The sequence below is a fragment of the Macrobrachium rosenbergii genome, chromosome 6, assembly GCF_040412425.1.
Source record: "Macrobrachium rosenbergii isolate ZJJX-2024 chromosome 6, ASM4041242v1, whole genome shotgun sequence".
Classification (NCBI taxonomy): domain Eukaryota; kingdom Metazoa; phylum Arthropoda; class Malacostraca; order Decapoda; family Palaemonidae; genus Macrobrachium; species Macrobrachium rosenbergii.
The window spans coordinates 29,261,548-29,277,657 of NC_089746.1; the positions used below are offsets into that span (position 1 = coordinate 29,261,548).

Consider the following 16,110-nt stretch of genomic DNA (forward strand, 5'->3'; position numbering starts at 1 on the left):
TTAGTTTTCAGGTTCACATTGTTAATGTCAGTTTAAGGTACTGTACTATGTATGTGAAGTGGGCTTTTTGTATTAGGATAAATAAAAAATGTTCCCTGCATTTGAGGTGAATGTCTTTTACATTTTTTATAACTCTTGGTTTCCAGGCTTTGACAATGGGTAACTCTTGATTTCCAGGCTTTGATAAACCAAGTGCAATTATTTGGAGTTTGCTTGTTGGACATGGACGTCATATACAAGCACTTGAGGAATTGAAAGAACTAGCTCAAGTGTTATTACGATTAGTTACACGTCAATTTGAAGTTCAGACTGCTGAGAGAATTCGTCGTGGATTGCAGCTGTACTCAGTTTATTCTCGCCTTTGGGGTGAAGAGGTTAGAGAACAAATTTTAGTGTACAGTATAAAATACTTTACTGTACAGTATGTATTTTGGTCATATAAGAAATTAATAACTCTGGTTGTAGGTAACTGTGAATTGCTTGCTGTGTTCATTTATAATTGGTTTTTGAATTTTAAATTAGAATATTTTTTTTACGAATATTGAAATCCTGAACTGCAGTCATACTTTGCGAGACTGTTTCATTACAGGCTGCCAGGGCTTGGCTGAAAAGCATTCGGCGAGTATTGATTGCAAGGGGAAGGCACTTTCTTCTTTCTGCTGTGTGCTTTTCAAATTACAATTGGGATGCTAACAAGATATCTGATGAATCTTTGAGAAGGTTAGTTCATGAAAATTTGTTTTTGTCAGCATATAAACGTTTTGTGTTTTTGTTACACAAATACAGAATTTTTTGTGACAAATATTTTAAATGGCTTTGTCAGTTAGGTGCACTTGAATTACTGTAATACCAAAAGCTGGTTGTTCTATGGTTATGGCTGCCCGATTGCTGTGAGGCTTATTGTTGCCAACATTACTATTGATAAACAAATTTCAGTTTACTTAATATTATTGCCATGCTTAACTCTGGTACTACTAAAAATGTTTACCATTATCAGTTTTTTGTCTTTGCATTGAAATCTGTTGCAGGTTTCAGTATTGATAATTCCAGTACAATAGTAGACGTAAATTTTACCTCTTATTTGGAAGTTAAATTAAATTGACAAACAAATCATTCAAACGTATTTGGAAATTAGGTTTTATGCAGTACATAGATACTAAGCTGGTAAAAATTGTTGATAAATACTATTCATTGTTTGAATTAGAGATTTAGTACAAAAAGGAATATCTTAGTAGCAAGTCCAGTCTGCTGCAGATATAGGTAATATCAACATAATACCAGTAAGTATGGATGGTCAGTAGGAATCTTGCTGGCTAGTCCTCACAAACAAGATCAGCACAGGTATCGCTAAGTGATCATTGCCTTCCAGACAACAGAAATTATTGTACTTGTTAAACAGGACATCAATGTCTTGGTTGGTTTTTCATCCTTTGCTTGAGGGCACTGGTGGGATCATCTTTAATGGCACAATGCAGTGGAATCCTCTTTAATTAGTAAACCCTTGACACCTCGTAAGATAGAATGGTGCTGTATGTGTGTATGTGAACACATCCATGATTTTATAAAAAAAAAAAGTCATTAGGAATATTGAACTTTGACAGTACTTCTTTTTACAGAAGAATAACTTACCAGACAGTGTAGTGATAGGACATGCGAAATATAAGTACTATATTACTACAGTGGTATTTAGTGAATGGTAACAAAAGTAGGTCCATCAGTTTTAATAGTCTGTCCATCACTGCAGTAGCAGAATAAAGACTTGTTGACATGTTGTTGGTGTGTCAGATGTTTTATTGTTTGATTCGTACATTTTTTGTTAAAATGGAAATATAACTGAAGATGCAGGGAGGGTTACACTAATTTCCCTTTTTACAGTGCTGTGAGAGACTTGAATAGTGTTGAAGAGCTTTGCAGGGCAACAGTTCAATGTGATAGTTGTGGGAAAAGGCAGGTGATTGACCAGCAGGTAAGATACAGTAGATAAGACCATTTTTTCAATGTGGTAGAAGGGGTGACCTAGAATACTTTCTGAAATGTGAGATGACATTGGTCTTTGATCTTGCTAATTATTAAAATACCCATGTTGTGTATTTGCTTTAAATATCAAAAGCAGACCCAGCATTGCATTTCTGTTACTATTTTGTAGTAAAATTACATGGATTGGCAGCTACCTATCTAAAGTAAGTTCATGTGCATTATAAATTTTTGTACTTTTACATATGCTTACCCTCCTGGCTAAGAGTGGACGGAGTGCTGGATAGCTGCTAAATCAAGCAAAGTATTTGTTAAACTATGAGTGAAACCTTCACTTCTATGAGCTCCACATCTTTCTTGTTACATTTCTCCCTTCAGTAAGGAAGCTCTTAAGTATTGAACACCTTCTGATTATTTTACCTCACTTTTCTTCATCATGATATTTTATATCAGTGTATCAGTGTTAATCTTGCATGTTTTGGGGCTTAATTATTCACTGCTATCATTAAACTACATTTAATGATTCTTTACACAGTAGTGAGAAACCTGAGCATTTGCACGTTTATGTAATGAGAATTACTTGATTGTCCAGTATTATCTTTGTTAATAAATGCAGTAAACACCTGGCTTAGGAGACTCTAATCCACAGTAAACATATGACTTAGGGAATTTGAGTCAGAATTCAAAATTTATAAATAAAAAATTTTACAATTAGGAATACGTTCCCATATGTATTGTTAACTGGCTTATTAATTATTTAGCATGAATCTTACCAACTGTTAAGTTAGCTTAATCTTTGTTATATATACAATATAATCAGCATTCAAAGAAAAAACAATAACACTTGACTGACTCGGATGGACTATATAGTTAATCTGATCTCCAATTGGTGTGTGTAGAATTTTTTTGTTGTAGTCAGAATTCTTTTTGATGTCTTGAAGGCTACTGTGTCATTGCATACATGAAATATTTTGGCTGCTGTTTGCTGATTTTTTTGTGGTGTTGTGACCTCACTCTCTTTTCTTTAGGATGTCCTCTACTGGAAGCAGTAAAAATAAAGGTGTTAGGTTCTGCAGAAATGAATTTTGCATCAATAAAATACATTAAACAGAACATGATAGTCAAACCAAGTGTACTGGTTGCTTGGTTTGGGAATATGAATTCAACTTCAGGTGTGTGGAGTCCTCTGAGTGGTCAGATGAGGTAACAAAAAAATTTGTTAGGTATAGGAAGAAGAGAGAAGTATGAAAAAATTTGTTAGGTGTAGGAAGAAGAGAGAAGTATGAAAAAATTTGTTAGGTGTAGGAAGAAGAGAGAAGTATGAAAAAATTTGTTAGGCATAGGAAGAAGTGAGCAGTTAGATTGAGAAGGCAGTTGATTAGGGCAGGTCATAAGCCTTTTCCCTTTCCCTGGGCTTTGGCACCTGTGCCTTCTTCCTCCAGGTACCTCCCTCCTTCTCCTACCCCTCCACCAGTTCACTTATTAGGAAGGGTATTAGAGTTTTTGACTTGCATGGTCAAACCCGTTTCTGACACTGCAGGCGAATGTTCTCATGCTTATGCTAACTTGGTTTAGAAGAAGTGAGAACACCTATGCTTCTATCTGTTTTTAAAAGCTTATTCTGCAGAGGAGTTGGGAGCTGTTTGGTTTTTCCTTTGGGTTGCCTTCTAAAGCTTGACTCTTTAAGGTGATAATGAAGGGTATATTGGTACAAGTCGTATTTTATACCTTTTGGGGAGCCATTCATCCCTCAGGTTCTGGTAGGAGGCCAATTGCAGGCCTTCTGGCTTGCTTGGAGAGACTTAGAAGCAGGCTTAAGTGGTGGAAGTACTGAAGGAGAGTTATGAGTACTTTTGGGTTCCCATCCACTGGTTTAGTATCCTTTGTTTCTTCTCCAGCAGAAGTATCTTGTTCTTCAGTAGGAGGTTGTAATTAGCTGGAATGCAATGGAGCAGGTGTCAGTAATTCACTGGGATTTTACCTCCATCTTTTTCCTAGTGCCTTAAACAACTTCAGATTGACACCCAGTGTTGGATGTATTGAGACTGAACAACTTTATGCATTTGTCCCGTTCTTTTTGGTTTTTTCCAGTTTGGTTTTAATGACTTTCCAAAAGAATTATTAGTTGTATTGGTGAACTTGCAGGAGGCATTTTTATCACATACATCCTCAGTCACGCAAGTTCCTTTGATATGTATTTGCAGAGATGTTGAAGGTGCTTTGTTTCAGCTTGTGTACAGTGCCTCAATATTCACAAGGAATTTGTTGCCCATGGGCAGATGGGGCCATCTTTTAGGATTCTACTGAATCAACTGGTTCAAGTTGGCCAACTCTGTCAGCAGTATTCCAAAGGCCAAGGATCTGTTGCTTCACCTGCCACAGTCTCTGTGCATTATGATTTTCAATCGATTTCCTTCACTCCGCAGTACATTTTTATCTGGTGATGAGGTTTTACTTTGGCAGTTTGCAGGCTTTTCTGTCAGAAGATCAATAGGCACTTGCTTCTTGAAGAATTTTAACCCTTAAGGAGGCTTCCTACATGGTAATTGCTTTCTTTGTTAGGAAACATGTCCTCACTGGAGAATAATCAAGTGCAATTATAGTGCAGTCTTGGCGTAACGATTACAACTTACAGCAAATGTTCATTAAACTTTCAAGTAATTAGGGACCATCATTGTTGCCAGATTCCTTAGGAGGGATGCTGAAACTAAGAGTTGACTAGTTTATTTTTAAACCACGTCCAGGTTTTGTTTTTTCCCTCCGTCTTGAGGAATTATGACGTGTCGTTATACTGACTTACAATACACCATAGAATGGTGAACACTACACCTGGTAAACCTTAGGAGACATTAGGGTGGTGGAAAGATTCTTAGTAAGTTTATCCCTGGTCAGAAACTAAGTCATGGCAGAAAGACTGCTTCTTTGGGTAAAATGATCAAGATGATATTGGCTCACTAGTTCAGTCCTCGGAAATGAAAGTGTTTTTTGGCGATTGAGGATTCAGGAAGGACAGACCTACATACAGAATGGTTGATACACCCATGAGTGACCTTCTTTGTTGAATTAGAGGAGCACTCAGATGTGGACTTACTTGCATGTGGATTAACAGGAATGACAAGTTCACTACTTCTCCTTTGAGGATCCTCAGGCTTGAATGATTGATGTATTTCTTAAAGTTTGTGCTGAGTCAGACTCATATGCCTTCCCCCTTTTAAGGAGGATTCACAGATTCCATCCTTAATCAAGTGGAGAACAACCATGGCCTTGTTCAGAAGCAGCAGTTTGTGTATTGCTCTTGGTGCCATTCTAGAGGGATTTTAATCACCTGTATCCCTGTAGACATCATATTGTCTCTGCTTTCTTAGATATAGTAAGGGTTTTCACTTTACTTTCAATGTTATCATGCCATGCTTTCCTCTGTATTGCTCCGTGTGCAATTAGATCTGGCTAATGATCAGCACCTTAAGATGTTGAGATCAGTACAGTATCAATCTCTCTTTGGAATTTAGATGCAATTCTAAAATTTTATTTGCATTTCCTTTGGAGCTTTTGAATGAGTTCCGTTGAAGTATAAACGGTGTAACTATCTTTTTTTTTTAGCACTATTGGCAGTTAAAAGAGTAATTTTATTGCAAGCACTCTGTTTAAGGCTGTTGTAAAGGGAATGCTATTTTATCTTCTTGCTCTAGAGGTGAGAATGATGTTAGGGCTAAGTTTTTCCAAGAACTGTAAGACTTCCAATTTAACCTGTTTGGTGGGGAAAAAGAGGAAACAATTCTCTGTCCTGTTAGGGCAATTAAAATTTACTTTGATAGGTTAAGCCTGGAATAGGCACAGTTAACCTTTTGTTTTGTGGTTTTAGAAAACCTAGATTGTCTTTGTCAAAGGTTAACTGAATAGACAAAGTTAACCTTATGTTTTGTGGTTTTAGAAAACCTAGAATGTCTTTGTCAAAGATTAAGCCTAGAAGAGTCAGAGTTAACCTTTTGTTTTGTGGTTTTAGAAACCTAGAGCATCTTTGTCAAAGGTCAAGCCTGGAGGAGGCAAAGTTAACATTTTGTTTTGTGGTTTTATAAACCTAAAATGTCTCTGTCTAAGAACACAAAGTTCTGTGTGATATATTTGATTAGGTTAGCATGTGAGAATTATCTCCTTACCTCTTACCTTTATTGAAGGTAAACATTTATAATGTGAGAGCGGTTGCAACTTCATTTAGTTTTATGACAATTTGTTGCTTGAGGATGTGATTAATGCTGCTTAGTAGAACTGCACTGTGGTTTCTGCTGCTCACTACCTTAAGTATGCATAATTTTGTCTGAAAACAGTAAAGCCTGTAGTCCGCTACTGGTAGCGGGTCAGGTATTTTCTTTAACCAAAGAAAGAACAGTTTTTTAGGCTCTTTGTTTTAAATCCTGGATTTTATTATTTTGGGGAGCAGGAAGCATATAGGTAGTGGAGCATACCTGTATATCATAAAGGTATTTATTTTTAATGAGTCGTTTCATAGGGCTTTTGTACTCAGGCACAGGGGTCTCCTCACACCACTCCTGTTTCATTCTGGTTGAATTGAAACTGTTCTCTCTACAAGGCTGCTCTTCACTGCACACACATGAGAGCCTTACTCCCTGAATGGAATCGAATTTATTTTGGGTTTCGTGCAAGAAATATTTAGCTCGATTAGTTGAGCAGAATGTATCTATCTGCACTACCCTCCATCCTATTTTCAATGTGAGAATCAGCTATCTTCAACAGTAGGTAAGAGTCATCCTAAGTAATATCATTTTCATAATAAAATTGATTATTTGGATACTTTCCTACTGTTAAAGTAGACCCCACCCAACCTCTATGCAACTTAGTAGGCTGCCAAGGAGAATTCTGATAAGAGCTAAAACATTTGAAACATATTTGGTAGAGAACTGGTGTATTAGACAGCCATCCAGGCAGCCAGTCAATCATTTCTTTTGTTTGAATGCCAGCTCGCCTATTGTTGCAGAGAAATAAGGTATCTTTTAATAGTAGGTAAGTATCCGAATAATAAATTTTATGAAAATTTGTAATTTTTGTCACCTCTGCCTCTGTCAATGTCTTATAGTTTTCTCCACTTACCCGAGAAGAACCCTAAAAGAGTTCAGAGGTCTGGTTAAACAAATCATTTATATATATTTCTCCACTTACCTTCATCACCAAGAGATGTTCTTAGTCTTGAAAGAGAAAGTCAGGCTCCTGTTGGAGAAAGCAGTCATAGACCCAGTGTTGGAAGCCTCGCTAGGCTTTTACAATTCTTTTTTCTGGTTATGTAGGCTTTCAGAGGGCGGAGACCAGTGTTGGATGTTTCCTACCTCAACTAGTTTTTTCATCTGGCTCCCTTTTGGATGGAGTCATCAAACACAGTTCTGGGAGCTTTTACAATTCTGTTTTTCTGGTTGTATAGGCTTTCAGGAGGTGGAGACCAGTGTTGGATGTTTCCTACCTCAATTATTTTTTTCATCTGACTCCCTTTTGGATGGAGTCACCCAGCACGGTTCTGGCAGCCATTCATCAAGAACATTGAATGTTTTCCATAGGTATATAAGATGTACATTTTTATATCCAGATCAACACACTGTTTACCAAGTACCTCCAGTTCATTTTTTCAGGGAAAGAAATCAAGGCCCTGTGTTTTGGTTTAAGCACAGTGCCTTAGGTATTTACAAAAATTCTAGCTCCTTTAGCGGGTAGGTTTCATCTTCTCGGGATTCAAATTCTGCTGTATTTGGACGTTTGACTAGTTATGGCCAATTCTTTTTAAGAGTATTCTGAAAGCCATTCTTCTTCACTTGGCTCAATGTCACAATCCAAGAATCGTTGCAGGTTTTCAAACTCTAAACAATAAGGCTTCAACACCAGGAATTGAAATATGGGAAATGAATGTAAAAAGAAACTCTCACAACCCTACAACACTTATTCACAACCTTATTTACAAAGAAAACAAAATGTTGCTTCCCTTTTTGCTTTCATTCAGCGTGACACTACAAAATAAATCAAAGCAATTATAGATAGGGGGAACAGGTTGGAAGGTAGAGTAATTATAATACTTAAATAGTGAGTCGGTGAGTTATCCTTTGTGGCTGGGGTTTAGCTGAAGAGATGATGCTGGTGTGGTGGCTTCAGGCTTGAAGACGTGACAGGAGGACGACTGGAGTTTCAGCTGAAGAGATGAAGCTGGCACGGTGCCCTAGAGGTTGAAGATGATGCAAAAGGGATGTCTCCAGGATGGGGCAGAAAATGTTGATTCTCCAAGAATCCAGAGATTGTGCAAATGAAGGGCAGGCAGGGTTGACGACTCCTCCTTGCTACAGGCAGGAAAGGCTGACGACTACTCCTTGTCACAGGCATGAAGGGCTAAGAGACTTCTTGTTCACACAAGCAGGAAGGGCTGACTACTTTTCTTCGTCACTGGTATGTAGAGCTCGCTGCTTCATCTTGTCTTGAAAATGAAGGGCTCAGAGACTTCTCATCAAAAGCAGGAAGGGCTGGCTGCTTCTCTTCGTCTCGGACAGGACAAGATTTTTATGGAGATAAGAGTAAAAGTCTTCTGAAGGGGATACTCCCATCGGAACCTTGCTTTGTCCGACCTCTGATTTCCCTCTCTGTCTCTATTTGTCTATATCTGTCTTGGGAAGTCTCTTCTGGAAGCTTATATATCACTATATGGGCAGAGCTAATGACAACAGACAATTGTCATTCCCTTAGAAGGAATTTTTTTATTTTCTGCATACTGATTGGTTCCTTAATAACTGTCCATTTCCAGTTATGCCATAGGAGCTTCCAGAATAAATTTTCAGATGTAATGTGGATCGAATATTGTTCCATGTTACAAAGGCGTGGCATGAGATACCATGTGGTCCTGTTTCCATAAGAAAGGGTTTTCATCGAATCACTAATTGTCCACAAGGTGTTTTTTTTTTATATATTTCCTCAACATTATTGCGTCTACCCATGACACTCAGGCTTTAGGTATTTTGATTAAACTGAAAAAGTCTTTGCCAACTCTGACTCTGTCAGTTGTCTAAATGAGGATGAAGGTTTTTCCTTTGGAGAAAGGGATAGACAGTTTCATATCTATTGAAAGAATTTCAATCCTTAAAACAGCTGCTAGCAAAGTGGTGGTGGTTGTTTCTAGGTCAGACTTAGGATGAGGCCCATCAGTTTTATTAGAAGCAATCTTGAGACAGAATTTCCTACCAGATTTGACCCCGGTCATAGTACCAACAAGTCTTTTGGAAACTGGAATGGTAAGGGAGATCGCTCATGGCTCCAGGCAGGTATTTTGTCGAGAGTTAGGAACTCAGACCTCACATTATTTTCAGATGCCCCAGTGACTGGGTGGGGTGCCACTATAGGGGATGTGGAGATGTCAGGACTTTTGGTCAGACAAGGAAAACTCGCTATATATCATCAGTCTTGAGATTCTAGCAGTTTCTAGCAGTTGGAAGAGCCTAAGTAGTGCAAATCTTTTGTGAGGAACAAGGTAGTATTACTGTTTTCAGACAACAAGACCTTCCCTTCATATGTCAAGAAACAGGGTGGAATAAAGTCCCCTTCGATGTTTCATTTATCATAGGGTTTGCTTTTTTCTACCAAAGTAAGGATTATTGTTCTGCTTTGTTCTGGGAAGGGCAATGCCCTAGCAGACCAGTCCAGCAGAAGGGACCAGATACTAATGGAGTAGCCCTTGAAGCCACAAATCTGTCAGGCCATGTGGAAATTCTGGGGAGCTCTAAATGCAGACCTCTTTGTGGCAGCTTAGAACAACAAATTGACAGTTTACTGTTCCCCTTCCCAAGAACCACAGGCTTGGGCAGTAGACACCTTTCAGTAAGATTGGTCGGGTCTGGATATGTTACGCCTTCAGAAAGGTGCTGAACAGACTAAAGGAATTTTTGAACACCAGAGTTATCCTCATAGCATGCTGCCCAAAAATTACCTTGGCCTTAGATCTCCTTCGAACCCTTCTGTGAAGGAAAGATCTTCTCAAACAGTCACACCTCATGAGATTCCACCAAAACCTCCAGATGCTTCAGCTAATTGCAAAGACACTATCAACCATTCCTTACAAGCTTGAGGCTCTTCAAGAGTATCTCGAGAGTGTATCCTCGGCTCTAGAAGAGGCTAATCGTTAAGATTATATCAGTGGCAGTGAGCAGTCTGACAATTATGGTGTTAGTCTTGAGGGATTTCTTCCACCCATACCTCTGTAGAAAATATAAGTGTTTCAAAAATATGTCTGACCAGGCTGTCATTTGTATATTACAGTATGCCCAGCTAGACATTGCAAATGATGTAGATCTTTTGAAATCCTTAAGATGTCATATAAACCTCTTTCTTGAAAGCTGGATGTGGTCTTAAAATTTTTATCTGCAGAGCCTTTGAACCCATAAAAAAGGCTTCTAAAAGCATTTAATGATGAAAGTTCTCTTTTTACTGTGAAAAGAGAGAGAGAGAGAGAGAGAGAGAGAGAGAGAGAGAGAGAGAGAGAGAGAGAGAGAGCACCAAGCCATTTTGTGAAATATTGTCTCTGCATTGGGGACATCATTCTTTCTTTCCTGCCCTTATTGAGAGCTAAGAACAGTTTCAAGGCAAAACTGCTTTGTAGAGTTGTTAATCCTGAAAATTACTTCTTCAGTGAGAATTGAAGATGTTTTCTTATTCTCTTTGAGAACAATGAGAATTTACTTAGGTTAAAACCTCTCAGAGGTGAGGTTAAACATTTATGGTGTTAGTAAGCCAAACATTTTTACATCGAAGAATGCTGTGTAATTTTTTTTGTTCAGTATCTGGTTAAATCAGCTCATGATGAACTTGACCCTGATGTTATACCCTCACTTAGGAAAAAAAAAATCTTGGTGTATACGCAGTGAGAACTTTTAATTTTTTGAAGAATTTTTCATTAGAGGATGTAGTTAACGTAGCATGTTGGAGATGTAATTTTGTTTTTGCTTTTTCATTATTTTAGAGATGTGGAGGTATCTTTTTACAATTGCAAAGCCCTTAGTCCTCTAGTTGCTGCTGGGACAGCCTTTTCCTGGACTGAATGAGAGAGTAGCTTTCCTCACTGTCACTGTTTTAAATCCAATGTTTAATTTTTTAGGGAGGATGAAGTACATTATATGTGTAGGAATACAGTAGAACCCCGGTCCTCAATGCTAATTCATTCCAGAAGAAGCATTGAGATGCGATTCAGTCGAGATCTGAATCAATTTTTCCCATAAGAAATAACTGAAAATGGATTAATCCATTCTTGACCACCAGTCATTACCATAACCTTACCTTTTTATACAAAACATTACACACAAATTACAATTAAATAAGTTCAGAGTTAAATAACTTACCGTATTAGACACACTTTTTTCATTTTTAAATGTATACACTATAAAAAAAAAACTGGCCTACGTCCAATGCAGCCGTATTACTGGTGGTTGGCTGAGTGCCATAGCCTAGGCTAGGCTAGGTACCAGTATGTACTGTAATGGGGTGGCATAAAAACTGTTGCTAATATAATAAAACATGTTAAAACAAGCCTGATAAAATTAAATTAATAAAATATTAAAAATAAGCATAATTATGTCTGTTATCACAAACTTAAAAAAATTTGCCAAAGTTATGTCGGCAGCTTGTGGCATGAGCGGAAGTAAACCAAGCAAAGCAGCCACCCTGGTGGCCTATTGCGGTAATACATAAGCGTTGTTTATGTTCAGTATTAATTTATGGTAAATTTCATACAGAGTATACTGAAATAATGTATAAAAAATCACTTTAAAAAAAATCTTTCAGTAAATGGTATGATACTAAAATTGTTTTTTTCCATAAAATATCCTTGTAAAATAGGGGTGTGTCTTCTACAATGGCAGATATTACTAAGGTACTGTACTGTACCAACAAATGTCAAGATCAGGGCCAGTTTCATCAAGTTTATATTTGACATGGAAAATCATTTTTATATTAGACTTAAAATAATTACCTTAATTTCTATAATAATAATAATAATAATAGTGACAAATAAAAGCACCATCTCTGAGTTCCTCAGTCTAACATCTTTACCGAGAAGCTTAACAAAATATAAAAAATGCGTTTGCTACCAAACCGCACGCGTGAACATTGCGTTTGCTACTGAACCTCACACGTAAACATTGCATTCGCTATGGAAACACACACAAGCGTCTCTTTGTCTAAAAAAAAGAATTGAGCATGGGTCCTTGGTTACATCTTTTTTTTAACTTATCATTGTCATATAGAGGAGGGGATAGACTAAGTTAAGGTTTAGTTTGGAGTAGGGGAATGGTTGAAAGATTTTGAAGGAAAATGTAAAATGGCAGTGTTAGGGTAGTTGTGATTTTAGGCCAATAGAGTTCAAAAATTATGTGGGAAAGCGAGACCAGCTGAACATCTTGCAAGTGCAGTTCATTGGATGCTTGCACCTGCAAAGGGGATTGTTACAATCACAGGGAAATTATTCCACCATGATATCACCCTTTGCCAGTGTGGCAGCCCAACAAACTTTACATAGATGACCACCTTGGTCCAACCATCCAAAAAAAAAAAACCTTCGATACCACAGCATGCTCCAACTCTGACAGGATTAGCAAGAGAAATGAAGTTCCACTCGAATCTTGACTTCTCACCACATGACTCAAGACCACGAGTGAGTTGCCTTGTAACACTTTCTCATCTGTATTTCAGAGAGATTGCACTTGTTTCTAAATTAACAGTATGTATATGTACAGTAATAAATTTTTATTATCCATTTGAGAGAAGGAGACTGTATGTGTGCATATATGTATACACATTATTGGTACTGTACGTACATAATATCTAAATGTCTGAATCTAGATAGCCAGCAATAATGTTTGTTTTGCTTCATCTTATGCCTGGCAGCAGTGGACAACCTCCAGTATTGTTTGTTTTGCTCTAAACCCTTCAAACCAAAATCTTTAGAGGCCTAGAGCTGAAAAGGAAGGTTGGTACATGCGTACCACCTTCGTGTACCTGGTAAACGGAGTTTTGAGGGAGAGAGGAAGTGTGAATGTCTCAGTTGGGCCTGCATATCCTAGCACCGGCCCTGGTCAAGATTACAGGATAATCAACTGCTACACATACACAAAAAGTACCCTACATAGACAACTCAGTATACAGTGAAACCCCTGTATTCGCATTCCTACGATTCGCGGACTCGCCTATTCATGGATTTCTGTATGGAAGATATACACATTCATGGAAAATTTGCCCATTCGCGGTTTTTTTCACTGAGAAATATTGACAAATTACTGTATTTTCATATAATTTTCATGGCTAAATGCACTTTTTGTGATAAAACTATTAGAATGCTTAGGTACCCAGGTAGTGCTTGAGTTATGATAATTCACCTTACAATAATTCGATTTTGCGATGGGGTAAACAATTAATACTAATACAACAATATTTATAAAATATTTTTAAATTTCACGCAGGCGCAGGCAGCAAGAGAGGCCAAATTTCAATAGACCAACTTCTTTTCCTCCATCTCTTTATCCCATCTTCTAGTTAAAAAAGTAAAAGAGGATACTAAAAGTATTGTCAGTAACGTTATACTCTTGCGTAAATGCATACTGTACAGCCTTAAACAACCGAACGGGAAACTGTTGTTTTGCTTATTATCGAATCGGATAGCAACAGCCGTTTTGCTTGTATTTCAACCATCATAGATAGTAAACAATTAATGTAGTTATGTTACAAATGACGTTAAGTAGAATAGGACTGATATATTTTTACATTATACCCTTATTCTCTATGGATAAAAGATCGGCAAGGAAATATACAGTAAACCCCCCGTATTCGCGTTCTCATGATTCGCGGACTCACATATTCGCGGATTTCTCTGTGGAACGTATCTACCCAATATTCGTGGAGAATTCACCCATTCCCAGTATTTTTCACTGAGAAATATTCACTAATTACTGTATTTTTACATCATTTTCATGAGTAAATGCACTTTTTGTGGTAAAACTATTAAAATACTCAGGTATAAGTATTTTTAGAGGTTTTTTTTTTGTGTTTAAACTATCAAAATAGGCAGTTCTAAGTGTTTTTAGTGGGGTTTTAAGTATTCGCGGATTTTAGCTATTCACGGGGCGGTACGCATCCCCCACTAATATGGGTGGGTTTACTGTACTGCTAAATTTAAGCTGCAAGTTGTAGCTGGGGCTGAGAAAACAATGTTCAAGCTGCAAATGACTATAAATTATCGTGCATCAGCATCATGGATGAAACTCAACGGTAATTAAAATTGGAGAGGAAGTATTTTAATCAAAACTTCTGGGCATGAAAGAACATAATACTGCTGTTTTTACGCCAATAAACGATGAATACGTAAAGTTATTATTATGATGAAATCAAGTGAAAATAGCAAACGGAATCTTGATTTTTTTTTAACACAAAACAAACATGCCCCCAAACGGCGAACGTCGTCTGTTAATGAAAAAAATAGCTAAATTAATTTCATATGTATTTAAGTTATATTTCGTCTTAAAAACACTTCACATAATGAAAAATAACCTTGCCCCATATAAATAAAGTATCTAGAGATTCATGTACGCTAGCTAGAAGCAAGAAAAGCTCTCTTAACTGAGTTAAGTACAGTGAAATAAACTTAATTACACTGCCTAAGTTATTTCCAAACCAAAACATTGATTGCTGTGATCGCAGTTTATAATACAAAAGCAATATAAGAATATATGCAATATTATTGGATACAGTGAAGTAAAGCATAACATTTTAAAAGATCCATGGAAAAGATGCATATTTGTTATGTTGATGTTTGTATAATACAATATTAATATGTGAATATCGAGCACAGTATAGTATGCCATAGTGTAGGCTAAGTTAATTTTTGTTTGTTATTCAATTTCTCTTTGTATTGAATTATCATAAGTCACTCTGCATGAACCTCCAGAATTAGCTGATATTAATAATTACTGTACCTTGTATGTATAGAGTACACTTTGTAGTGTAGGGTAGGCTACCATACATGTATGCAAGAAATGATGGGTTTTTTGGAACCTAACCCCATCGTAAGTAGGATAATACCTGTATAAGCATTTTTAGTTTTTTTTTGTGTTTAAATTATCAAAATAGGGAGTTCTAAGTATTTTTTGAAGGGTTTTAAGTATTCGCAGATTTTAGCTTTTCGCAGGGGATGTGGTACGCATTTTCTCGAATACGGGGTGTTCACTGTATATGTAATCAATGACTAATACAGTAGTAAATGAACATCAAAAGGAATAAATAAGAACACCTGAAATTACTTCATTTTTCATTTTTAATTGGTATGAAATAATTTTGTAAAACTGCTGTACACAAAAGATAGGGTATGTTCATTTTTTGAGACTAACACATGGAATCCTTAACACCACTGGCACAATTATATAAAAATACACGTTGCTACTACTAAACTGAAATTATGTACACAGCTACTCCTCTCTTGTTTTAATATGTAGATCATTCACAGTTGCTGCTTAAGATTACAAATGCTTCTTATTTTGGATACACTATTATGTACAGAATGTCTCCAGGACCTTCATTCAGTGAAGTGTAAATCTGTGGATTAAACACAAAATGAAATGAAGAAATGTTATTTACTGTTATGAGCTGTAGTCTACACAAAAATCTTTAATCTTACAAGCTTTTCTATGTCATTTATAAACATATTAAAAAGTTTTCACAGCTGCAGCATGGCCCATACCTTGACATTGATGAATAATTACAGCTGATCCTCATTTTGGATAATAGCCTGCTATGTACAGCATGCACAGGAGGGAACAGGACTTCATTCAGTGAAGTGTACTGTACAGTTATCTGTGGATTAAACACAAAATGAAATGTAGAAATATTATTTACTGTTATAAGCTGTAATCTACACAAAAATCCTTAATCTTATAAGCATTTCTATGTCATTTATAAACATTAAAAAGTTTTTCACAACTTCAGCATGGCCCATACCTTGACATTGATGAATAATTACAGCTGATCCTCATTATGGTTAATAGCCTACTATGTACAGCATGCACAGGAGGGAACAGGACTTCATTCAATGAAGTGTACTGTACAATTATATGTGGGTTA

At 36.9% G+C, this 16,110-nt stretch overlaps 1 protein-coding gene across 1 annotated transcript in view; it reads left to right on the forward strand.

Annotated features, from left to right (window-relative positions):
* The window catches only part of LOC136839401 (uncharacterized), a 46,378-nt gene that overhangs the window by 7,965 nt on the left and 22,303 nt on the right, over window positions 1-16,110 (forward strand). Inside the window, exons 2-4 of the mRNA XM_067105395.1 lie at window positions 178-374; window positions 590-720; window positions 1,876-1,966. Of these exons, the coding sequence (XP_066961496.1) occupies window positions 178-374; window positions 590-720; window positions 1,876-1,966 (419 nt within the window). The remainder of the gene's footprint in view (window positions 1-177; window positions 375-589; window positions 721-1,875; window positions 1,967-16,110) is intronic.